The following is a 24,602-nucleotide window of genomic DNA, read 5'->3' as shown; positions in this document are numbered from 1 at the left end:
ACCCCCCCCCCCTTGCAGGGAATCGGCTGCTACATGTTCCGCATTGACGACTTTGACGTGGTGGACGCCACGATGCACGGCAACGCTGCCCGCTTCATCAACCACTCGTGCGAGCCCAACTGCTACTCGCGCGTCATCCACGTGGAGGGGCAGAAGCACATCGTGATCTTCGCCCTGCGGCGCATCTTCCGTGGCGAGGAGCTCACCTACGACTACAAGTTCCCCATCGAGGACGCTGGCTCCAAGCTGCCCTGCAACTGCGGGGCCAAGCGCTGCCGCCGGTTCCTCAACTAGCGCCCACTGCTCTACCTGGGGCGCCCACCTTTGGGAGCTGGGATCAGCCCTCTCCAGAGCCCCCTGGTTTCCTGCTACCTCCCCCTGATCCTCTCCTTTTCCAGGCCCCCAGCAGCCCAGTGCTGGGCTTTTGGGGGGCAAGGGAGCCCAGCTGCTCGACACCCCCAGACACTGGCCTGGGGAGGAAGGGCCCCTACTGCCAGTGCTGGGGGCAGGGCCCGGTGCCCCAGACTCCTCTGCTGTGATCTCCCCCTTCCCCCCCACCCACCCCCCGTTCCAGGGCAGCTTGTGGCTCCTGCCCCTCAATTGCCCCACTTGCCTGGGTGGGGAGGAGCAAGACTTGACTTGGGGCAGGCCCCTTGGGGAACACGGTCTTGCCCCCTTTTTCAGAGCCCATGTGGGCTGGGCTAGTGGGGTTTGCCCCAGAGCAGGGGAGCACAATGACCCCCCCTGCTGATCTGCACTAGCAGAGGCACGAGGTGTGTGTGTGTGTGTGTGGTGGCGGGGGGGGGGGGGGTGAGTTTGTCCAGCCCCCACCTCCTGAGTCTGGACTCCCAGCTCTGGCCTGGGGCCTGCTTTCCTTTTTGTACGGGGAGGGTGTGAGTGGGGGGTGGGGGGCCAGGGCAGGCCCCCCAGTGGTCCCCCAACCCTGTAGATATTTGTACAGATGTTTCTAAACCTGTTTATTTTCTATGCACTTTTTTATTTAAAGCGGTGAGTCAGCCCCACGCCCCTGGCCCCGCCCCGTTGGTATAATTTTAAATAAATGGCCATTTTCACATGCTGCGCTCTTCCTTGGGTCAGTACAAGGGGAAGGGGGGATGCTGACATGAGTGGGGGGAAATGGGGTCTGGGCACACTGCCCCCTGCTGGGTAAGGCCTGCACCAGCTCCTGCCCCTGCTCTGTAGAAGGGCCTCCTCTTTTCCATTGGCTTAGGCCTGGAGCAGGGGTAGCCACAGCTCCCTGCTGCTTCCCCAGCTGCCACCTCCTGGCTCTGGCCAAAGTCACCATTAACACAAGCAGGAGGATGCTGGGCGAGGGGGGTGGGACCTATTTCCATTCCTCCCTAGTCTCACGCTTCCAGGCAGCGTCCGTTCACTCCCGAGACACCTTCAGGGCTGGTGCCTGCTGCTCGGGCCAGGTTCATTGGAGGGACTGGCCCCATGTGCCATTATGTGCAGCTGTTCCCCACCCCAGAGGTGGCTGCATCTCAGTGCTGGGTGAGCTGTCCCCCTGGTTTGCTGCAGTGTGGCCGTTATCCAGATGCTCCTGTCCTGTGTCAGTTACTGTCTCCTGGGCTGGGCAGCAGTGTCAAGGTCTCCAATGTGGCTTTGGTGCCTCCTGCTGGCCTTTGATGTGACCGGCTGCACCAGGGGCTCTGAGACTAGGTTGGGGAGGGCAGCCCCTCTGGCTGATTGACCCTCAACCCTCCTCCAGTGTAGTTGCCAGGCCTGCTCTAACATCTGCCCCCAGCCACCTGGGAACCCAGGTGTCCTGGTCTTCAATGTAACTACACTCCTTGATGGTTCTTGGTGTACACCCCCCTCAGGGAGAGGCTAGCAGCTGAGAACCCAACTGCCCTGTGCTCTGCGATTCTTGTGGAGGAGGATAGATGGGAACCCCAGTGGCCTGCCCCCCCACCCTGGCCATGGGGAGGGGGGCTGTAGCAGTAAGGTGGCGCAGCTAGAGAGTGGAGGGCAGCATGAACAAGGTCCTGGCTTGTTTCCTTCCTGTGGTTGGCAGGGGGGTCTGAGTGGGGGGTTGTGTGTCAGTCCAGGCAGGCAGCTCACACCCCCACCTGCACCCCTTCCAGCACCTGTAGGGCATCTTTGCGCCCCATGGCAGCCAGCAGCCCGGCCAGCTGCCCCAGTGTGGCATCGGGCTGGCGGGCAGCCACTGTCTCTAGGGTGGCGCGCAGGGGGCTGCGTGTGCTGCGCAGGGAATAGGCATAGTCAATCCACGTGGCTGAGAGGCCGTAACGGGCGGCCAGGTGCCGGGTGCCCCCCCCAGCCTTGCCCTCGGGGTCCAGCAGCATGATCAGCTCCTCTAGCACGTCCGCGTCGTCCAGCAGGTGCTGCAGTGGTGCCCCCCACAGGCCTATGGGGCACAGAGTGGGGGTGAGCTAGGACATGGGGAGGGGTGGGTGTAGGGGGAAGGGAGCCACACCTACCTGCATGGCCAGTGGTGGGTGCTATGGTGCCAGATGTCTCCTCTGCACTCTGGGGGTGAAGCAGCAGATGGGGCTTAGCCATGGGGCTGGAGGCTGTGGGGGCAGAAGGAGGAGGTGAGGGTTGGGGCCCTGGACCCCCAGCCCAAGGGGAGCACTGCGCAGCTACCAGAACCCTGCCCACTGCTCATGGAGCAGAGCTTCACACATGCACCGCCCCCCTCCACCTCCCCCCGCTAGGCCCCAGCTGCTGTCCAAGGAGCATTGCCCCCAGCATATGGGCTTCTAGTGCTTAGAACAACCCTTCCCTGGGGGCAGGCCCCTCCCCTCTTCCAAGGAGCTCCTCCCAGAACAGATGTGTTAGTCTCTAAGGTGGCACAAGTACTCCTGTTCTTTTTCCCAGAACAGAGTAGACCCTGCCCCTTCCCAAGGGGGGCAGGCTCCTCCCAGCCTCTGCCTCAGGAGTTCAATGAAAATGGGAGTGGGGGACGGGGGAGGAGCCTGATGGGCAGTGGGTGGGACCTGCTCTCTGGGGGGGGCCCTCAGTAGGGGGAGGGGCTTGATGGAGTTGGGGGTCTATTCCAGCACGGGCAGCCGTGGGGCTGGCTGGTTACTCACCCTGGTGGGGGCACCAGCCACGCTGTGTCCAGACAATGAGAGCGAAGGCCCCAGCCAGCAGCACCAGTAGCAGCAGCATCAGAACAGCGACATACCCACCGTAGCCTGCAATGGGGGCGCCAGTGGGTCACGGGAACAGCGCCTGGCTACTCTGGCCGTGGCCAGCAGGGGGCACTGTGGGCACAGGGTGTGGGGGGAGCGCTCTGTGACTCCAGCCCCGGTCTGGCCCAGCAGGGGGCGCTGCAGACCCCACGTACCTGCCGTGTCGCTGCAGGATTCGGGCCCTCCAGGGGTCCCAGAGGTGGGGGCCGAAGCAGAGCCCGGGGCGTGGCCAGGGCCCCCCGGTACCTCTGAAGACATCGGGGAGGCCCCAGGCCAGCACGGGGGGAGGGAGGCAGGAGACTCGGCACCGGGAGCCTGAAAGGCAGAGTCATGCAATAGGGAATGAACACATCTGACACCCCCCGCCCAAGTCCGAATAGAACCCAGGAGTTCTGGCTCCCAGCCCCCCCCCGGCACCTACCTCCGCTGGTCTGTTGCAGTCGATGTTAGCCAGGAGCGCAGTGGGACACTGCTCGGCAGGGAAGCAGCACCGGGGCCGGCACCTCCCATCCGGCCCCTGCCGCTGCCTGCGGAGCCGAGAGCAGGCTTGTCAAACAGGGCAAAGAGCAGCGCCCCCTTCCCCCCCCCCCCCCCATGTAGAGAACCCAGGTGTCCTGGTGCCCAGCCCCCCAGCTCTCTAACCACTAGGCCCCACTCCTTCCCAGGCCCAGGAATTGAACCCAGCACCCTGACTCCCAGCCCCTGCTCTAGCCAAGGTGGGTCCCTGCCATACCCGGGGGGGCAGCACCGGGCATCCTGCAGGCGGGTGCAGGGGCTGAGCTCAGCGCCGGGCGGGCACTGGGAGCAGGGCTGGCACAGCAGGAATCGCCCATCGTTGAAGGATTTGGAGGGACACTCCTGGCTGGGAGTTGCGAAGCGGCCGCCTGTGTCCCTCATGCCGCAGTTCACAGTGAACTCCAGTCCTGGGGAGACCGTGGAGTGAGTCAGAGCCCCCGGACCCACACCCTGCACCCCACAGCACACCTCCTAGGGTCCCCAGCTGACCACCTGCCCCACAGCACAGTGCCCCCTGCCCTGCTCTCTGCAGCACGACGCCCCCCTACCCTGCACCCTGGGGCCCCCTGCTGACCACCTGCCCCACACCACAGCACTCCCTACCAAGCCCCCCATCCCACAGGATGGCACCCCCTGGTGAGCCCCTCGCCCCGCAGCATGGTGCCCCCTGGTGAGCCCCCCGCCACACAGCATGGCGCCCCCTGGTGAGCCCCCCGCCACACAGCATGGCGCCCCCTGGTGAGCCCTCTCTGCTTCCCCCCCCCACTCACCATGCAGTGGGACATGGTTTGCGAGGCCGGTCTCACAGGGGACACAGGCCTGGGCCTTCTGGTGCCAGTAGTGCAGGTGGCTGCACTTCTTGGACATGGAGTTCCGGGCCCTCGTGGAGGTGACAGGGGGCAGCAGGGCACTGGGCAGGAGGCAGAGCAGCAGGGGCAGCAGCATGGCAAGGACCGTGTGTGGGGAGGGCTGGGATGTGCTGGGACCTGGGAGAGGGGAGAATGTGGGGCGGGGCTGTAACCCCCACATCACAGCTACTCCCTCCCCCAGCCGCAGCCCCTGCCCTACTGATGCCCCCCAGCTAACCCTGAGCCCAACCACCCCCTGCCAGCTGCCCATAACCCCCTAGCTCACATCAACCCTCCCCACCTGTACTGCTTCCCCACAGGTCCCCTGGCTGCTTCAGCCCCTGCCCCAGTAATCATACCCCTACAGCCTGTACCCCTCCCCCCCCAGCTCACCCCTTTGGCCTGTACCCCTTCCCCACACACCCTCCATAATCCCACCAACTGTGCCCCCCCGATATCCCACCCTACCAGCCCCAGCTGTCCCCCAGGCTCTCACTCCTGCCCGGCGTGTGTATCCTCTTTCCTGCTGTTCCCCCACGTTCGTATGGGCTGGCGAGTTGCACGTGTGTTTGCTTCGCTGCTCACCTCTGTAAGGCATGTGGACTCCGTGGTGCTGCCTCCCCCCAGCCTGCCCCCCATTTCCCGTCTCCACCCTGCACACTTCCTGCCATCCTGAAAAACACTAGTCAGCTGAGGCAGATATAGCCAGTCAACTCAGCACTACTAACCGCATGGGGATTACCCAGCCAGTGCTGAGACGCAGCCACCACCGGACCGTGGCTGCTGGGGAATGGCTGTATGTAACACTGGACGGGACAGCGCATCTGGTGCTGTGATGCAGCCCCATCTGGGGTAGGGCAGCCAGGGAACAGCCACACATAACACCACATGGACAGCTTGCCCAGCCCTAGGTGACCAGACAGCAAGTGTGAAAAATCGGGACGGGGGTGGAGGGGTAATAGGAGCTTATATAAGAAAAAGCCCCCAAAATCGGGACTGTCCCTATAAAAGTGGGACATCTGGTCACCCTACCCGGCACTGAGATGCAGCCAGGTCTGGATTAGGGTAACTTGGAAACAGCTGCACGTAACACTGCACGGGGACGGCTCACCAGGTGCTGAGATGCAACTACCCCTGGGGCGGGGCAGCTGGGGAACGGCTGCGCGTAATGCCGCACAGGAATGGCTCACCCGGCACTGAGACATGGCCAGCTCTGAGGTTCTTGCAGCTGATGAATCTAGACAAAATACAGGGGATGAGAGTGCAGGAAAAGACAGTGACACTAAATGCTACAGAGTTCAGGGTGTGTGGGCAGGATTGAGAACTGGTGAGATGGTTCTTGGTAGAATGAAGTTCACTGATTGGAAAGCTTTCACGCCTATAATCCTGGGGGTGGTACTGTGCAGCTGTTCCCCGCCCTCAGAGGTGGCTGCATCTCAGTGTTGGGTGAGCTGTCCCTGTGTGGCGTTATGTGTGGCTGTTCCCTGGCTGTCCCACGCCAGCGGTGGCTGCATCTCAGCATTGGGCACGCCACCCCCCTGTGTCTGTTACAGTTCCTGTGGGGGAGAAAAGCTTTTTACCATCAGAATTTGGGATGCAGTTTATGGGGCAGGTGCAGAGGGAACATTTTTTGTCTTGTGAGCCCAGTTCTTTCCAAATCGCGCCACTGCTTGGGAGCTGAAAAAGCCAGAAGCTTCTTTTCCCTCTTTCTGTGAATCCAAAGCAGTTGGGAGAAGCTGAGAGCTACAAGTTCTACAAAGTCACAAGGCCAGCGTTCAACAGGGGTTTAAGAATCAAAAGGTGCAGATAGTCACCTCGTTGGAATGTCAGATTCCCAAGTTAAGTTTGTGATGTTGGCTGTGCCAGATGCCAGTCCATGCCCGGGCTGCAAGCATTAGCTAGGCCCTAACAGACTTGTAGCTGAAGCCCAGACCAGGTCACCTGTATGCTAGTTTCGCTCAGCATAGGTATTAGTCTAATGAGAATGGATTTAGTGTTTAGACTCTATGACATGCCTGTAAATTGCTGCCTGTGTTCATCTCACTTGCAATGTCGGTATGCCCGGCGAGAAGGAAAGACATGAGTTTTGCTTTAAAACTCTGAAAACGTTTTGCAATGCGAAGGATTGTCCCACCGGAGAACTGCTCTGTGCAGGGAAGCTCGGCTGGGGGCTTAGGATCTGAATGAAGGAAATCAAACAAACTCACAGGAACAATTTCCATCTGGGCTGGTTGACCTCGGACAGGGCCAGAGGCTGTAGCTGAAGCCAGAGCTCCCAGGGGGGTCCGCCCCAAAAGACAGATCACTACAACCTCAGTCACTCTTCAGATCCGCTGGTAACTCAGCGGTGTGTTGTTAGGAGAAAGTAAAGTAAATAGGGGAGAGACTAAAACAATAATAATCTTGCTTCTGGCTTTGCTTTTAAACAGGCTAAATAAGCAAGTAAGAGAATGTAAGTGAAAGCACAAGGCTGCACCCCACTCACCTTCCCCCCACAGCCGGTAGCCTTGAAGATAAGGGGCAAGGGGTTGCAATGGTTACCAAGTAGCTGGAGGGGAGGGGAGGGTGTAAGGAGGAGACGCGGAGTCTGCAAAAGAGTGACCATGACCAAAAGAATCCCTGCTCCGTACCCCTCCCATCAGGTACAAAATAGACGGTCTTATCGACCCCCGGAATGGAACATGATCATGGATTGGAAGGGGTGGTCCTAGGGGAGGGGCACAAGTATAATTAAGTTTGCCAAGAAGGGGGGGGAAGAGGGGGTTAGGGGTTAGGAGAAGAAGGGGGTTCTAGCGGCATAGAGACCTGTAGTTGGGGGAGGGGAAGAGGAACACTCTCTCAACTGGCGCGAAGAGCTTCCTAACATGCTTGCTTGTTTAGCCCCAATAAACCCATCGAATTGCCTGCAGGCTGCGCTCTGGACTGTTAATTTCCAGCGAACTGCGTCTGGGAACTAAGAGGGAGGAGGGAGCTGGACCCCCACCAACATACGTTTGCTTGCTTAATTTGTAAATAACTCTTATTCCTAATTAATAGATGGCTGATCCTGTAATAAACTACAGGCATCGTCTTTGGGGGAAGATCTAGGCCAGTTGTTTTCAACCTTTTTTTCCCATCTCCAGACCTCTAAAAAAGTTTGAATGGCGGTGCGGCCCCCGTTGGAGAGTCTGCGGCCCACATGGGGTCTGCGGCCCACAGGCTGAAAACTGTTGCTCTAGGCCAGGGATAGGCAACCTATGGCACGCGTGCCAAAGGCGGCACACACAAGCGGATTTTCAGTGGCACTCACACTGCCCAGGTCCTGGCCACCGGTCCGGGGGGCTCTGCATTTTAATTTAATTTTAAATGAAGCTTTTAAAAACCTTATTTACTTTACATACAATAATAGTTTAGTTATATAGTATAGACTTATAGAAAGAGACCTTCTAAAAACGTTAAAATGTATGACTGGCATGCGAAACTTAAAATTAGAGTGAATAAATGAAGACTCGGCACACCACTTCTGAAAAGTTGCGGACCTCTGCTCTAGGCTCCCATGGATCTGGGGTGCATGGTCTCTTGGGACTGGACGTGACCTGAACGTGTCAGTGATCACTAAGTCCAGCTTGTCTGGGTGGCGAGATGGACTGGAGAGCCCAAGGGGACTGTCTGGGACTCTATGCCATAGTCCAGGCATTCTCAACCATTACTGGCTCAGGGAAATCTAATTACAGACTACACCACCAGTCTGGGTGTATCTGCTCTGTGTGTGGGAGCCACTCCGGACAGTGTGACAGTTAAACACCCACCCTGCTGTTGTAGCAGCCCAGCTTTGTGACAAGTTTGGAGATCCGCTGCTGGGAAGCACTAGTTAAGAGCGAAGGTTTATAATTACCCGCCTCATTAGACCCCCAAACCCGGCTCATTGTGCCCCCAAACAGCCCCCGCAGTCCTATGTGAAGTTCACACTTACTGCAGCAGGTCGTTTTAAAGGCCAAAGGTTTTGATTCACGTCTGACTCCAGCCTATTGAAGGGCATTTTCTTGAAGAAAGAAGAAACCCTTGGAAAATATCGTGTTTGTGCCTGGAACTGCCCTTGCTACTCCTGGGGGGATTCGGCACCAAAAAATTAAAAATTCTGCACACAATATTTTAAAATTCTGCATATAAAATTCTACATAACACAATATAATCACACCAGTTTCAATTATTTTTGGTCATTTATTTCAAAATACCTGTCAGCAAGTATGTCTGTAACAATACTTGAATCTTTTTTGTTGTCTGTAATGTTTTTTGACAAATAGATTCCTTACTAGGCATATTAATACAGAACTCTGAGTAATAATTCATTTAAACTACAACCCTGAACTGTATTTCCCGCCCCCCTCTGACACAGTGCAAAGGCTCGGGGGAGTCAGGGGTAACGGAGGAGCTGAGGGAGAGGGAGGTAAATTGCTGGGAAGAAGCCTGCGTGTGAACTTGGTTTTTTTGCGGGGGTGGAGGGAGGGACTGGTAGGGAGCTTCCCCCAGACAGACCCTGAGCCTCTCCCATTCAGTCAGGCACATCTGCCCCTGTCCCCATGTGTCCCTCCACCCCCACTCAGACACCCACTACCCTCATCCCCAAGTGGCCCTGCACCCCCTCCCACTGTCCCTATGTGGCTTTGTACTCCCTCCCCCATCCCTGTGTCTCTGTCCCCCCACCCAGCCACTCCCATCCCTATGTAGCTCTGCACCCCTCCCTCATCACCATATGTCTCTGCACCTCCCTCCCCCGCATGGCCCTGCGCCTCCATTCCCATTGAGCTCCTGCCCCAATCTGTCCTCCCCATTAGCTCCTGTGAACCCATCTGACCCCCCAGCACCCCACGCTGTCTGTCTCCCCATAGCCCCTGTCTTCTGGCCTGACAGGCACTGTGAAGAAGGCAGGCGCTTACTCTTCCTTCACTGGTGGGGAGCTGCAGCTTTGTCCCAGCGCCACAGTGCCCTATAGTGGGCAAAAGTCAGAACTGCAGCAACATTTCAGCAGAAGCTTTTTTCTGCTCAAAAATTTAAAAATCTGCATGACTTGTTAATTATGAGCACACGCAGTAGCGCAGAATTCCCCCAGGAGTAACTTGGCAGCGTAACATGAGCCCAGCGTAAAAAGCATGGATGCAGAAACAAGGAAACGCAGCAGGCCCGGTTTTCTAACATCGTTAAAAAGGTCAAAATTCAGACGCTGATTCACTGGTTGTGCCGCTCTACAGCTGGGTAAATAACCAGGCACGGAGATGGGCAGCGTCCTGCTTAGCCAAAGGAAGCACCAGGTTCGGCGGGAAGGTCAGACGTAGCTGCAAGACAACACATTTTACAGGAACGAACCTCATTTCAGGACCGGAACTCAACAAGACAAATGCAAACCATGACTCAGTTCCCCTCCTGCGCTCCCTGCAACACGGCACCCCTTGCCCTGCTGTGTGCTATGGCTCCCCCCCACAGCACAGTGCCCCCCCCCACTACCCGCAGCAGTGTCCCCTGCCCTGCAGCACAGCATGCCCCCTGCTATGCCCCCCACCCCACAGCACGTGTCCTCTGCCAAGCCCCCTGACCAGCTCCCCGCAGCACGGTGCCCCCCACGCCGCTGCCCTGCAGCATGGCGCAGCCTGCCAAGCCCCCAACCCCACTCCCCGCAGCACAGCACCCTTGCCATGCCTCCAACCCCGCAGCACAGTGCCCCAACCCTGCTCCCTGCAGCACAGCACCCCCTACTGGTCCCCTGCCCCGCTCCCCATGGCACGGTGCCTCCTGCTGCCAATCAATGTAATCCCTAGTCCATGCTGCACCCAGAGTGAATGAGACGGGGTGGGGTGGATCATGTCTAGTTTATTCCAGCTCTCATCATTACATCCCACACGGGGGGAGGGACAAAGTTCAGACCATCACTCCCTGAGCAGTCCTCCCCGGATGCCTGGGTCCTACCGACTCCGCAGCCAGGGAGAGGCCCCCCCCAGTACACTCATGGGCTACGCAGGGTTAGACTACTAGCAGAATGTAAATAGAGAGGGGACTTAGGGATCCCCAAACCCGCCCACCATGGGGACTCCAGCAGCCGCACTTCCGCTGGGTCTATGGCAGGTCAGGTGACTGGTGGCTGGCGGGGGACTAGGTGAAGCAAGGAGCCTGGGGAGAGGTCAGAAGCGTCCATAGCGATGGTCGGGCGAGCGCTGGCGTTTCTTGCCACGGGGCCGGTCGTAGGAACGCGAGGGGGACGGGCCCCTGGGAGAGAGAACAGAGTCAGCATGGCCATGGCTGGCCCCCAGGGGGCGCTGCGTCACCCCCCGGCCCCTAGAGTTCCCCCAGGGGGCGCTGCGTCACCCCCCGGCCCCTAGAGCTCCCCCGGCCCCCCAGGGGGCGCTGCGTCACCCCCCGGCCCCCCAGGGGGCGCTGCGTCACCCCCCGGCCCCTAGAGCTTCCCCGGCCCCCCAGGGGGCGCTGCGTCACCCCCCGGCCCCCCAGGGGGCGCTGCGTCACCCCCCGGCCCCTAGAGCTTCCGCGGCCCCCCAGGGGGCACTGCGTCACCCCCCGTCCCCTAGAGTTCTCCCAGGGGGTGCTGCGTCACCCCCCGGCCCCCCAGGGGGTGCTGCATCACCCCCCGGCCCCTAGAGCTCCCCTGGGCCCCCAGGGAGCGCTGCATCACCCCCCAGCCCCTAGAGCTCCCCTGGGCCCCCAGGGGGTGCTGTGTCACCCCTCAGCCCCTAGAGCTTCCCTGGGCCCCCAGGGGGCCCTGCGTCACCCCCCCCCCGCCCCTAGAGCTCCCTTGGGCCCCCAGGGAGCACTGTGTCAACCCCTGGCCCCGAGAGCTCCCCCGGGCCCCCAGGAGCGCTGCATCACCCCCCGGCCCTGAGAGCTGCCCCGGCCCCCCAGGGGCGCTGCGTCACCCCCAGCCCCGAGAGCTCCCCCTGGGGGACACTGCCCCCAGCCCCTATACCTCCCCCACCCCCGTCATCATTCACCCAGCACCCCGACCTCTGCTACCCATTCTGCCCCAGCACCCCCCAACCTCATTTGTACAGCCCATGGACTTCCCTACCCTGCCCCCACAGGACCCCTGCGCCCCCCGCTCTGGGAGAGCAGCTGCCCCCACCCTCCAGTCACCCCCCAGGGGCCCAGGCCCCCTGCCCCCACTTACCGCCCGCGCTGGCTTCGCCCGTAGAGCTGCCGGCGCAGCTGCCGGGATATGGGCCGCAGGTGCATGAAGTTGCAGAACCCGCCGCGTGTGCACTCTCTGGGGGGCAGAGAGCAAGGGGGTGAGGGCCGCCAATGGGGGCACCTCGTGCTGGGCAAGGGGCACTGACCCTGAAGGGTTAACGGGACCAGGGCACCTGGCAGGTGCCTGCCGGGGGAGAGGAATCCCTGAGGCTCCACGTTCCCTCGAAACTGCACGGTCGCACAGCTGCCTATTAAGCACCGTGCAGGTGCTTAGGGCTGTGGTGGGGAGAGATGCCTCTTCCCAAGGCCCGGCCCTGCCATGGCACCCCTCCCCCGCCCCAGTCCTGCCACGGCACCCCTCCCCAAAGCCCAGACCTGCCACGGCACCCCTCCCCAAAGCCCAGACCTGCCACGACATCCCTCCCCCGGGCCTGACCTGCCACGGCACCCCTCCCCCACCCGAGACCTGCCACAACACCCCTCCCCCACCCTGCCACGGCACCCCTCCCCAAAGCCCAGACCTGCCACGACATCCCTCCCCCGGCCCTGACCTGCCACGGCACCCCTCCCCAAAGCCCAGACCTGCCACGACATCCCTCCCCCGGCCCTGACCTGCCACGGCACCCCTCCCCAAAGCCCAGACCTGCCACGACATCCCTCCCCCGCCCCAGTCCTGCCACGGCACCCCTCCCCAAAGCCCAGACCTGCCACGGCACCCCTCCCCAAAGCCCAGACCTGCCACGGCACCCCTCCCCCGGGCCTGACCTGCCACGGCACCCCTCCCCCGGGCCTGACCTGCCACGGCACCCCTCCCCCACCCTGCCACGGCACCCCTCCCCAAAGCCCAGACGTGCCACGACATCCCTCCCCCTCCCCCTCCCTGCCACGGCACCCCTCCCCAAAGCCCAGACCTGCCACGACATCCCTCCCCCGGCCCTGACCTGCCACAGCACTCCTCCCCAAAGCCCAGACCTGCCACGACATCCCTCCCCCAGGCCAGTCCTGCCACGGCACCCCTCCCCAAAGCCCAGACACCCCTCCCCCGCCCCAGACCTGCCACGGCAGCTCTCCCCGGGCCCAGACCTGCCACGGCACCCCTCTCCCGGCCCAGTCCTGAACCTGCCCGCCCCTCCCCAGGCCCAGTCCTGCCACGGCACCCCTCCCCAAAGCCCAGTCGTGCCACGGCGCCTCTCCCCAAAGCCCAGACCTGCCACGGCACCGCTCCCCCGGCCCAGACCTGCCACGGCACCCCTCCCCCAGCCCAGACCTGACACTGCCCACTCCTCCCCGGGCCCAGTCCGGCCATGGCACCTCTCTCCCGGCCCAGTCCCGCCACGGCATCCCTCCCCAAAGCCCAGTCCTGCCACAGCACCTCTCCCGAAAGCCCAGACCTGCCACGGCATCCCTCCCCCGGCCCAGTCCTGCCATGGCACCTCTCCCCCGGCCCAGTCCTGCCATGGCACCTCTTCCCAAAGCAGAGACCTGCCACGGCACCTTTCCCCAAAGCCCAGTCCTGAACCTGCCCACCCCGGCCCCAAACCTGCCGCTAGTAACAGGCGCCACTCCCCCAGCCCAGCCCCGAACCTGCCGCAATCGGGGGACAGGCACCGCTCCCCCAGCCCAGTCCTGAACCTGCCGCAGCCCGGGGACAGTCCTGAACCTGCCCGCCCCAGCCCAGCCCCAAACCTGCCACATTCAGGGGACAAGTGCCTTCCCCAGCCCTGACCCAGCCCAGAACCTGCCACATCCGGGGGACAGCCGCCTTCCCCAGCCCCGACCCAGTCCCGAACCTGCCACAGCTGGGAGACAGGCGCCACTTCCCCAGCCCAGTGCTGAACCTGCCGCGGCCGGGGGACAGGTGACCCACCCCTGGCCCAGCCCAGCCCCTAACCTGCTGAGGCTGGGGGACAGGCGCCCCGGCCCCGCCTGGCCTGGACCTGCTGTGGCTGGGGGAGAGGCGCCTCTCCCCCGCAGCCCAGGTGCTGCTGCTGGGAGAGAGAGATGGGGTGAGGGGGGAGTCTTCTCTCCCCACTGTAGCCCCAGGGAGCCCCAGTGCACCCCAAATCCCTCATCTCCAGCTCCACCCCAGAGCCCATACCCCCAGCCGGAGCCCTCACCCCCCCCGCATCCCAACCCTCGGCCCCAGCCCTGAGCCCCTCCCGCACTCCGAATCTCTCGGCCCAGCCCCGAGCCCCCTCCCGCACTCTGAATCCCTCGGCCCCGGCCAGAGCCCTCACCCCCTCCCGCACTCCGAATCCCTCGGCACCAGCCCCGAGCCCTCACCCCTCCCGCACTCCGAATCCCTCGGCCCCAGCCCCTCACCCCCTCCCGCACTCCGAATCCCTCGGCCCCAGCCCCTCACCCCCTCCCGCACTCCGAATCCCTCGGCCCCAGCCCCTCACCCCCTCCCGCACTCCGAATCCCTCGGCCCCAGCCGGAGCCCTCACGCCCTCCCGCACTCCGAATCCCTCAGCCCCAGCCGGAGCCCTCACCCCCTCCCACACTCCGAATCCCTCGGCCCCGGCCAGAGCCCCCTCCCGCACTCTGAATCCCTCGGCCCCAGCCCCGAGCCCCCCTCCCGCACTCCGAACAGGTGCACCAACACGGAGGTGATGTGTTACAAAATTCATTCTGCACATGGGTGGGAAAAATGAGAGGGAACACTGCCAAGGGTTAATGGGGCCCAGGCGCCCAATGGGTACTAGCTGGGGAAGGGAGGTCCCCGCGGGGTTAAGAGGACCGGGGAGCCTGGTGGGTACTGGCCTGGGGAGAGGGGGGTCCCTGAGGAGTTAGAGGGCTGGGGTGACCGGCAGGTACCTTCCTGGGGAGAGGTGATCCCGAGGGATTATGAGGCCAGAAAGGAGGATCCCCAAGGGGTTAACAAGGGCAGAGTCCCAGAGGTGCCACCCCTGTGCCTAGTCACTTACCCCATCTCGTACTGACGGCAGCAGGACTCGCGGAAGTCGGTGACTGGGGACAGCTCGGCCCGCACGGCCTGGCCATTGAACCAGCGATTGTTCAGCTCCCCCACGGCCCGCTCGGCGTCCTCCTCCCGCCGGAACTGGGGAGGTACGAGAGTCAAAAGGGCCTGCCTCTAGGGGGCGCTGGCCCCATGGTGGGTACTGGCTGGCTCAGGAGGGTGGGAGGAATGGGGCACAGGGCCTTTCCCCTCTAGGGGGCGCTGGCCCCAATCCAGCCCCAGGGTGGGTACTTGCTGGCTTGGAAGGCAGAGAGTGGAGCTGGGGGTTACCTTGACATAGACGTTGCCGACCAGGTGGTCTCCAAGGTTGTCACAAACGTTCATCTCCTCGATCTCCCCATACTTCTCCTCCAGTTCCATGAAGACCTCCTGGCGCAGGGACAGAATGAGCTTCATGGGGTGAATACACACAGAGACGGCTCGCCTGGCCATGGGCAGCTGGGGAACCGCCACACATAACGCTGCACAGGGATGGCTTGCCTGGCCCTGGGATGCAGCCACCTCTGGGGCAGGGCAGCTGGGGAACAGCCGCACAGTGATACCACGTAAGGATGGCTTGCCTGATGTGAGATGCAGTCACTATTTCTGGCTTCTATTCCCAGCTCTGAGGGGAGGGGAGTTTTGTGGTTGTGGAGTGGGGGGACCTGGGAGCCAGGACTCCTGGGTTCTATCCTAGCTTGCTTTCAGTGACTTACCTCAAAGAAATTGTCATAATGCTCCTGCACTTCCACATCGCTGACATGACCTGGAGGAGAGAGACACGGACTCACTGCTGTCGGACATTGGGCAAGCTGCATGCGGTACCCCCTGTGCCTCCTGTCACCAGGAGTGAGGGGCGTCTCCAGAGGCCACGAGCTTCCTCACAAGCAAGGCAGTGCCCAGGAGCATGGACGGAGACCCGGGCGTTAAGGGCTGGGAGGCTGTGCACTTCCCCAGACAGTGTCCCATGCAGCTGGGCCAGGAGGGGGTAGCGGGTACTCACAGTGCGAGCCGTCTGCCGACTGGGCCGTGTTCTGGGGGTTCCGATACAGATTCAGCAGCACGATGGTCTACAAACAGAGATGCAGACACAATGAGGTGTCCGTGTTCCCCAGCTACCCCTCGCCCAAAGGTGGCTGCGTCCCAGTGCCAGGTGAGCGGTCCCCATGTAGCGTTATGTGTGGCTGTTCCCCGCCTGCCTCGCCCCAGAGGTGGCTGAATCCTGATCCCCAGACGCTGCGTCCCGGAGCCCCATTGCCAGGCTCACCTGGCTGAAGGTGGGTCTGTTGTGGAGGCGGGAACACCTGTCTCCGTGCCGACAAGCCCCGATCTTAAAGTAAAAAGAGCAGTTAACCCTGGAAAAGGGCCAGAGACGTTTAGTGAGCAAGGGGCTGGCGATGCCAGCAACCCCCAGAGTGCCTGGGACCCATGGGTCCTGACTCCCAACGCAGGGAGAGAACCCAGGAGTCCTGACTCCCAACCCCCGAGCCAGGGAGAGAACCCAGGAGTCGTGACTCCCAGACCCGCCTCCCCCCTTAGCCCCCTCCCCGAGCCAAGGAGAGAACCCAGGAGTCCTGGTCATCTGACCTTTGCCCCCCTCCCCCCACTCACTTGTCTTTCTCGGTGCCGAAGATGGAGGCCAGGTATTCGGCCATCTTCCCTCTTCCACCCGCCCCGGGGCACGCTGGGAGTTGTAGTCCCCACCCCCAATAGATCCCCCTCCACAGACTGGGCTGCTTGACTTGTACTGAACATGTGCACCCGGAACGAGCATGCTCAGTAACACCTGCTGAAGCCGTTGCCCTCGCTCTGCCCTTACTTGGAGTGGGCGGGGGGATGGGCTGGGTCTGGGGTGGAAACTGGATGGGGGCGTGAAGCAGCTGGAGGCAGGGTGGGGAGGGGGGAACCGGACCAGGGGTTCAGCCCAGGGAGGAGGCACTGCCAGAGGGTAGCAGGGGGAAAAGCCCCAGCACAGGGGTGCAGGGCACCTGCCAGGTTTGCAAAAATAGAATGCAAGCAGGTTTTTTTTTAATTTCCTCTCTCCCAGGCCAGCACGTCACAGCACCCGCTGCTCAGGGCTGCGCTGTGCAGGGCGCCTCCCAACCATGGCACCCTGGGCAGTCCAGTTGCCCGCCCCTAAGGTGTGTTTCTTTTGGTAACAAGCATGGGGAGGGGGGAGCGTGGCCCTTCTGGCCCCCCCGGTTCCAGCGCCCTGGCTGAGACACACCGTCGCAGTGTTTTAAGCAATCTGAAAATGTTTTTGTTGCAGCCCATGCGTCTGGGTCCTCAGACCGCTATGGGTAGCGCACCCTGGGCCCGGGAACATCCCCACCATAGGCGCCGACTCCATGCCCGGAGCACCCACAGGGGAAATTTAGTGGGTGCTCTGCACCCACTGGCAGCCAAGCTCCCCCTCCCCATGCACCACATCCCCACTCCTCTGCTGTTTGGCAGCATGCTGGGAGGGAGGGGGAGGAGCGGGAACGTGGCGCGCTCAGGGAAGGAGGTGGGGATTTGGGGAAGGAGTTGGAATAGGGGCAGGGAGGGGATGGAGTGGGGGCAGGACCAGAGGGTGGTCGCGAACCCATCGGCGGGAGCAGAAGTTGGCGCATACGATCCCTACTGTAATGTCAGGAAGGTGAGGGAGACAACGCTGAATCTGGATGTGCAGCTCTCCTGAGAACATGTGTAACCATAAGTGTGCACACGGGGTGTGCTGGGTGTACCCAGGCACACCCTAATGCCCACGGGCTGGATCCGGCCCCTCGGGGCTTTGGATCCGGCCCGCGGGATTTGCCCCCCCCGTGGTGTCGCAGGCCCCGCGCCGCTCTCAGAAGCGGCCGGCATGGCACCACGTCCCTGGAGGGGTGGGAGCAGAGGGCTCCTTGCGTTGCTCCAGGCACTGCATCCCGCAGCGCCCATTGGCCGGGAACGGGGAACCGCGGCCAATGGGAACTTCAGGGGAGGTACCTGGAGGCCATGGCAAGGGCAGCGCACGGAGCCCTGTACCCCCGCCCCCAGGGGCCACGCAGGGATGTGGTGAGCGGCGCGGCGTGGGGCCAGGGCAGGCTACCAGGAAGCACGCCGCTGCCACCCCGAGCTGCTTTAGGTAGTGGCGCCGGGCCAGAGCCCGAACCCCTCCTGCACCCCGCCACCCAACCCCCTGCCCTGAGCCCCCTGCCTGCACCCCATACTCCTCCTGCACCCCAACTCCCTGCCCTGAGCTCCCTGATGCACCCTGCACCCCCATGCACTCCAACTCCCTGCCCTGAGCCCCTTATCACACCCCACACCCCTCCTGTACCCCCAACCCCCTGCCCTAAGACCCCTGCCTGCACCTCACACCCCAACTCCCTACCCTGAGCCCCCTCCTGCATTCCGCATCCCTCCTGAACCCTAACCCCCTGCCCTGAGCCCCTCCTGCATTCCGCATCCCTCCTGAACCCCAACCCCCTTCCCTGAGCCCCCTCATACACCCTGCACCCCTCCTCTGCCCCAATCCCTTGCCCTGAGCCCCTTCCTGCACATAGCACCCCCTCCCACACCCTGCACCCCAACCTTTATGAAGTTTGCCTTAAAATAAATAAATAAATAAATAAAATTCCATGGCTGCACACCCTAATGAAAAGTGCTGTGCACACCTATGTGTGTAACACCAACAGACCCTGGTTGTTATTGGGCAGGATTGAACCTGGAGCCTAGTGTATGAGCCTCTATGCATGAGCTAACAGCCAGCTGGCTCTTAGCTAAGGCTGTAGAGCAAACTCATTTTCTCTCTCTCTCTCTCTCTGTAAGTCAGCAGTTCCCAAATTGGGGATCAGGACCCCTCAGGGGGTCATGAGGTTATTACATGCATGCACTTTGCATCCAGCATTTATAATAATGTTAAATATATAAAAATGTGTTTTTAATGTATAAGGGGGTCGCACTCAGAGGCTTGCGGTGTGAAAGGGGTCACTAGTACAAAAGCTTGAGAATCACTGTGCTAAGTGGTGTCAGTGCCACTAGATAGGACAGAGCACCACACCCAGGAGGTGTGTGGGTTACACACATACAGCAGAACTGCAGAGTTACGGAAGGGAGGGGGAGGGGTTCATAACTCTGGTTCTTTCAAAAGTTTACAACTGAACATTGGCCTAATGCAGCTCTGAAACTTTACTATGCAGAAGTAACCATCTTCATTGAAATGAAACAAGCACAGGCAGTTTCCTTACCCTGTCAAGTCTTTTTTTAAACTTGCCCTTTATTTTTAGTACCGGTAGTTTAACACAGCACTGCACTGGATTGGCTTTTTTTTTTTTTTGGTCTCTGCTGCTGCCGGTTGCGTATTGCTGGTTCCCTCTGAGGTGTGTGGTTGACTGGTCAGTTTGTAACTCTGAGGGTCGATTGTAGTAAAAGGGTAGGTTTACATCACGTGTGGTGATAGCCCCCTGCTATCCTAGCCCCCTGCTCCACACCCAGCAGCTCTGCCGGTGCCTCTCAATCCTGGTCTGCAGCCCCGGCTATCACAGCCCTGGACTCCTCCCCCCAACCAGCTCTGTTGGTGCCTCTCACTCCAGACCCACAGTCCACTGCTATCCCAGTCCTGGGCTCCATCCCCCACCCCCAGCTTTGCTGGAGGCCCTCAATTCTGACCCATATCCCTCTGCTGTCCAGCTCTGGGTTCCCCCACAACTCTGCCAGTGCCCCCAAAAGCTTGACTGAGCACCGTCTCCACTCATTTCAGGGGCTGGAGTCCTGCTCTAATCCTGTGCCATTGACAGGGGATGTGGGGCGATGTTGAGTAACAGGAACATTGAGGCCTGTTGCTGACAGGGTCTCACTGCATCCCCGCAGTCTGACCCCAGCCAAGGCCATCAAAGAGTGAGCAGGAGGCCAGCTGTGAGTGCTGGGCTCTGGGGCTGGCTGGGGGCTGGCAGGGAATGCAGAAGAGGGATTTGTGGGGAAGGATGGTGTGTGGATCTGGGGGGGGGGTCACAGGAGGGCAGGTCTGAGGGGGAGCTGAGGACATGTTCGGGGAGATGTTTCAGAGTAGCAACTGTGTTAGTCTGTATCCGCAAAAAGAACAGGAGTACTTGGGGCACCTTAGAGACTAACAAATTAGGAGATGGGTACCTGTGAGGGTGCAGCAATGGTTGGGTTTTGCCAGCAGGTGGCGATAACACTCTGTCTGCAGCACCCAGCTGGGTGCAAAGAGAAGCCAGGGAGAGCTCTGCAAAGGTTGGGGGTGTGTGTGTGTGTGTTTGTCTAGGGGGGCGAGAACAGGTGTGAGGGCTCAGAGGAGCCTGGTTTTTGAAGCAGAGAGAAGAAAACAGGATTTTAGAACCAGAACGGGCTGGGCTGTTCTGAGAGACAGAGCAAAACCCCACTGGAGTTTCATTCAGGAAACTTCCAAGGGGCGTCTTTAACCACCTCCTCCAGGAGCCATTCGGTGCCCATGGAGCAGAGAGATTTCTGGGGAAGCCCTCAGCCCTGCAAACCAGTCGGGATTCGCAGGGTCCCAGTGCAGAGACAGCTTGTGCCAACTAGATCACAAACACCCACTGGCCAGAGTACCAGCTATTCTGTTCCCACTTGTTTTTGTTGCACCAACAGTCCCTTCCCACCAGGGAATCTCCCGTCTCAGGGCAGCATCAGGCACTACAAGCAGGTGACCTGGCAGGAGCCTAGGGATGGCCAGCCTGGGTCAGCCCAGGGAGGTTTGGGGGTAGGGGTTGGTGTCTGAGGTACATGCTGGGGGAGCCCCAGGTGTGGGTTTGGGGTTATTTCCTTGTTTCACCCCCCGACAGGTGACCAGGTTTCTTTGTTTGTAGGACGCTCCTTTGCTTTCGCATCGCGATTCTCCAGGATTCACCCCCCCAGGTTCCAGAGCAGACGCTTCCTTCCCCTCCCTGGAAAGACAAACCAAGCGCATTTCTAGCTGGGATAGGTGGTTAAGAGGAGGGGTCAGGGGTGGGATAGTCCCAGAGTGAGCAGTGGGGCCAGTTGTTCTGTGGGCCGTTGGGTAGCAGGTTTGGTTGAGGGTCCAGAACTTCTCCTGCCTCCAGCTGGCAGCCCACACTTAACAACCTCACCTGGCCCCTCCCCAGTCCATTGTCCTCCAGCTGGTCACACCCAGCCTGCTTCCTGTGGAGGGTGTGTGACAGGTTCCCCCTGGGGTGCCACCTGGAACTGGGGTACCACTGAACCTCTGATCCACCAGCCTGGGCTCCCTCTCGCACTGTGCTGCTGTGCCAAGCCGCAAAGCCCTCTCTGGCCTGCACTTTCACCAGCATTCACACAGGTAGGGACACACCCAGCTGCAGTGACATGCAGGTGTGGAAGTGGAGAAAGGGATGTGAATATAGAAATCTTAGTTTCTAGAAATAGAATAAGAGTCAGGCTAAGAAGTCAGGCTGACACTGGCTCTAATAACGAGATTTGAAAGCAAGGCCTAGGCAGAGAAGCAGATGAGAACAGACTGTAAGAGTTACTGTTTTGACTTTGTCTTAGATAAGAATGGAATGGAGACTGTAGCAGAAAAATAATGAGAAAGGTGAGATATCAGAGAGAAGTATGTATAACAAAATGGCTTGTTGCTTATTCTTGTATGTGAAAAAGGTATAAAAGCTTGCTCTAATTGTTTATCTTTAGAGACCTACTTTGGGAGGGGAAACTCTGCCCGTATGTACTCTCCCGACTAACTGCAGTTGCTTGAAAATAAACTGCCCCTGGCTTGTTGCTTTAACCCCAGAGAGTGAGAACTCGTTTTTCTCCCACATAGGCTCTCTAACCACCAGATTCCCAGCCTGGGACCCCAGAGCAGTGCCGTCCTGCTCTGGTTTAATACCCGGTCCGCCTCTCCCTCAATATGAAGAGAACAATGCACACTTGTGGTAACCATGCAGAGATTTTACCCAAGCACTCCAGTCAAAGCTCAGTGGTTTAGATTAAAACAAAAACAAGTTTATTAACTACAAACAATAGATTTTAAGTGATAGCAAACAGATCCAAGCAGATTACGTTGCAAATAAACAAAAAATGCAAACTAAGCTTAATATATTACATAGATTGGATGTGAAAAGCAGATTCTCACTCTAACTGATGGTACAGGACATTTGTAGATTCTTAAGGCACAAGCTACACTTGCTTTGCAGATTGGAATCCCTGGGTGTTTCATACACAGGCAGAAATCCCTTTAGCCTGGGTCCAGCACTTCCCCCACTTCAGTCTTTGTTCCTCAGGTGTTTCCAGGAGTCTTCTTGTGTGGGGAGTGAAGAACCACAGATGATGTTACTCCCTGCCTTATATAGCTTTAGCATATAGTGGGAACCTTTTGTTTCAGACGTCTGATGAAGTGGGTATTCACCCACGAAAGCTTATGCTCCAATACTTCTGTTAGTCTATAAGGTGCCACAGGACTCTTTGTTGCTTTTTACAAGCTGTTAACATTACATAGCACATGTGCTTTCGGTACAAGGTCGCATTTTGCCTCTTATATTGAGGGCCTGCTGGTTTAGTGTGAGAGATCACACACAGGGCTGGGCAATGGAATTCTGCTTGGGCAGCCATGGTAAGCCACAGTTTTTTGGCTTCTTTAACCTTCATAACATGTGGGAATGGTTTCAAACAGCAGCACCCTTATTTCCCATACCAAGCACCCATTGGGTTGGCCATTTAAAATGGGTTGGCCATTTAAAAGGAGAGGCTGCGGTTTTCGGGTTAACGTGCAGCACAAACCCAACTAAACCCTGCCTCACACCCATTTCTCTGGGATGATCGCTTCACCCCTCCTCCCACTGTGTGGCTAACAGCGGGGATGATTTCTTTTCCGCCACAGCAGCAGGAACGGTCACCTCTGAATGTCCCCTTAATAAAATTCCCTTCTTTCAACCAGGTGACCATGAATGATATCACTCTCCGGAGGAGAACACAGAGAGATAACGAACAGATGTTGCTTGACTGCTTTATTTTCTTGTGACCATCTCCACCTTCATTTGTGTTTCCTCGGTGTCACTGAACCGATGTCCTTTTGTTAATCAACTTGTCATATTTTAGTTTTCAGAGTAGCAGCCGTGTTAGTCTGTATCCGCAAAAAGAACAGGAGTACTTGTGGCACCTTAGAGACTAACAAATTTATTAGAGCATAAGCTTTCGTGGACTACAGCCCACTTCTTCGGATGCATCCGAAGAAGTGGGCTGTAGTCCACGAAAGCTTATGCTCTAATAAATTTGTTAGTCTCTAAGGTGCCACAAGTACTCATATTTTAGTCTAAACCAACCCAGTGCTGCCTTGGAATGGGAGTGATTGTTAATTCCAGTCAACATGGTCTCTTCCAACCTCAATCTTCTAAGAGTCTATGATCTTTTCTAAATTCCTCGCTGTGCTCCAACGTTTCAAGGGGTTCTGGGGCTTCACCCTTCATCTTTCTGCTCCTCAGCCTCGAAGCGTTCAGCAGTCACATCGTTCCCGTCACAGATTCATAGAGTCCATGGTCAGAAAGGTCCACTGTGGTCATCTAGGCTGACTTCTTGTACAGCACAGGCCAGAGAACTGCTCCCAGATAACCCCTAGAGCAGGTCTTTCAGAAACATCACCTATCGAGTTAAAAATTGTCACTGATGGCGAATCCACCACTACCCTTGGGAAATTGTTCCAATGGCTAATTACTCTCACCATTACAAATTTCCACCTTAGTTCCAGTCTTTATTTGTTGAGCTTCAACTTCCAGCCATTGAATCATGTTAGACTGAAGAGCCCACTATTAAATATTTGTTCCCCATGTAGGTACTGCAATCGAATCACCCCTTAGCCTTCTCTTTGTTAAGCTAACTAGAGTGAGCGCGTTGAGTCCATCACTATAAGGGAGGTTTTCAATCACTGCTCCCTTTAGGACATGTATTTACTATCGCAGGCCATGGCTACACCTGCTTGTGCCCTGATGTGCCTGGGGCAGCCCTCACTGAAAACATCAATGACAGGGCAGACTGCAAAAAGGAGAGCAGATTCTCCCAAGACTGGTGGGTCACACTGAAATTAAACTCCCCAACCAGTCACAGACTGTGCTCCTGATCCCCCTCACTGGTTATTGAGAATCTGAAAAAAGAAATCACACAGCCCCCTTCATTGCATTCCAGTTCTCTGGCTCCCAATCAGCACCTAGGTCCAATACAGTGAGGAGTTATTTAAAAAACTCTGCTCACTATACTAAACTTTTAAACTCCTGGTTGGATGCTTTGTGAACAGATCTGCTCACGGGATTATTGTGGGGCAGGTCTTTGGCCTGTGTTATCCAGGAGGTCAGACTAGATGGTCACAATGCTCCCTTCTGGCCTCGGACTTTGTGACCCTATGAATCTGCCTCCTGGCATAAGCTTTCCCTCCTTATTCAATACATTTCCCTGAATTTCCTTCTACGATGCCCAGGGGTCAGTGTGATATTGCTTTTCACCAGTCCATCCATCGCTCCATCCTTTGGGCTGGTCTACACTGAGGGGGGGTCGTCGATGTAAGATACGCAACTTCAGCTACGGGAATAGCGTAGCTGAAGTCGACGTATCTTATTTCGACTTACCTCGGGTCCTCACGGCACGGGATTGATGGCTGCGGCTCCCCCGTCGACTCCGCTACCGCCACTCGCCCTGGTGGAGTTCCGGAGTCGACGGGACGCGTTCGGGGATCGATATATCGCATCTAGACGAGACGCGATATATTGATCCCCAATAGATTGATTACTACCCGATTCGGCGGGTAGTCTGGACGTACCCTTTGGTGCATCCACCTATTGTTCCATCCACCATCCACTGCTCTCTCTTTCTCTCTATTTATCTATTCAGAGAGCAGGATGGGGGCTGAGTAGGGGGCTCCGGGCTGCAGAGAGCAGGGCAGCGGGGGTCAGAAGGAGACTGTTTGTCTATTTAGCCACATGCAAAGAGAAATGGCTAACT

At 58.8% G+C, this 24,602-nt stretch overlaps 3 protein-coding genes across 15 annotated transcripts in view; 1 reads left to right on the top strand and 2 right to left on the bottom strand.

Moving 5' to 3' along the window:
• The window catches only part of KMT2B (lysine methyltransferase 2B), a 37,233-nt gene extending 36,160 nt beyond the window's left edge, over positions 1-1,073 (top strand). Inside the window, 1 exon segment of the mRNA XM_065574172.1 lies at positions 19-1,073. Coding sequence (XP_065430244.1) covers positions 19-294 — 276 coding nt within the window. The 3' untranslated portion in view covers positions 295-1,073.
• On the bottom strand, positions 977-5,220 carry IGFLR1 (IGF like family receptor 1). Of its 5 annotated transcripts, none has more exons than XM_042852777.2 (8): positions 5,132-5,220; positions 4,469-4,684; positions 3,916-4,105; positions 3,604-3,709; positions 3,338-3,497; positions 3,081-3,185; positions 2,466-2,558; positions 977-2,392 (listed from the first exon to the last, which is right to left on the bottom strand). In XM_042852777.2, exons 1-8 carry the CDS (start codon positions 5,142-5,144, stop codon positions 2,082-2,084), a joined length of 1,194 nt encoding a protein of 397 aa, XP_042708711.2. In that variant the 5' UTR covers positions 5,145-5,220; the 3' UTR covers positions 977-2,081. The 5 variants fall into 5 exon arrangements, with proteins under 5 accessions (XP_042708711.2, XP_065430245.1, XP_065430246.1 ...); XM_065574173.1 differs by having other exon boundaries at positions 4,469-4,712; positions 5,043-5,189; XM_065574174.1 differs by having other exon boundaries at positions 5,015-5,179.
• Positions 5,221-8,726: 3,506 nt separating this feature from the next.
• On the bottom strand, positions 8,727-16,427 carry U2AF1L4 (U2 small nuclear RNA auxiliary factor 1 like 4). Of its 9 annotated transcripts, XR_006173407.2 has the most exons (10): positions 16,287-16,351; positions 15,943-16,030; positions 15,679-15,745; positions 15,392-15,441; positions 14,967-15,065; positions 14,644-14,777; positions 13,608-13,701; positions 11,697-11,792; positions 10,600-10,783; positions 8,727-9,858 (listed from the first exon to the last, which is right to left on the bottom strand). XR_006173407.2 is itself a non-coding variant. In XM_042846043.2 (8 exons), exons 1-8 carry the CDS (start codon positions 16,328-16,330, stop codon positions 10,699-10,701), a joined length of 663 nt encoding a protein of 220 aa, XP_042701977.2. In that variant the 5' UTR covers positions 16,331-16,353; the 3' UTR covers positions 10,371-10,698. The 9 variants fall into 9 exon arrangements, 2 of the variants coding, with proteins under 2 accessions (XP_042701977.2, XP_065430249.1); XR_010594066.1 differs by having other exon boundaries at positions 15,392-15,745; positions 15,943-16,005; positions 16,287-16,427; XR_006173409.2 differs by lacking the exon at positions 13,608-13,701 and having other exon boundaries at positions 16,287-16,345.
• Positions 16,428-24,602: the final 8,175 nt, after the last annotated feature.

The sequence above is a fragment of the Chrysemys picta genome, chromosome 20 (assembly GCF_011386835.1).
Source record: "Chrysemys picta bellii isolate R12L10 chromosome 20, ASM1138683v2, whole genome shotgun sequence".
NCBI classification, from domain to species: Eukaryota; Metazoa; Chordata; order Testudines; family Emydidae; genus Chrysemys; species Chrysemys picta.
This window is presented reverse-complemented; position numbering and strand designations above follow the sequence as displayed.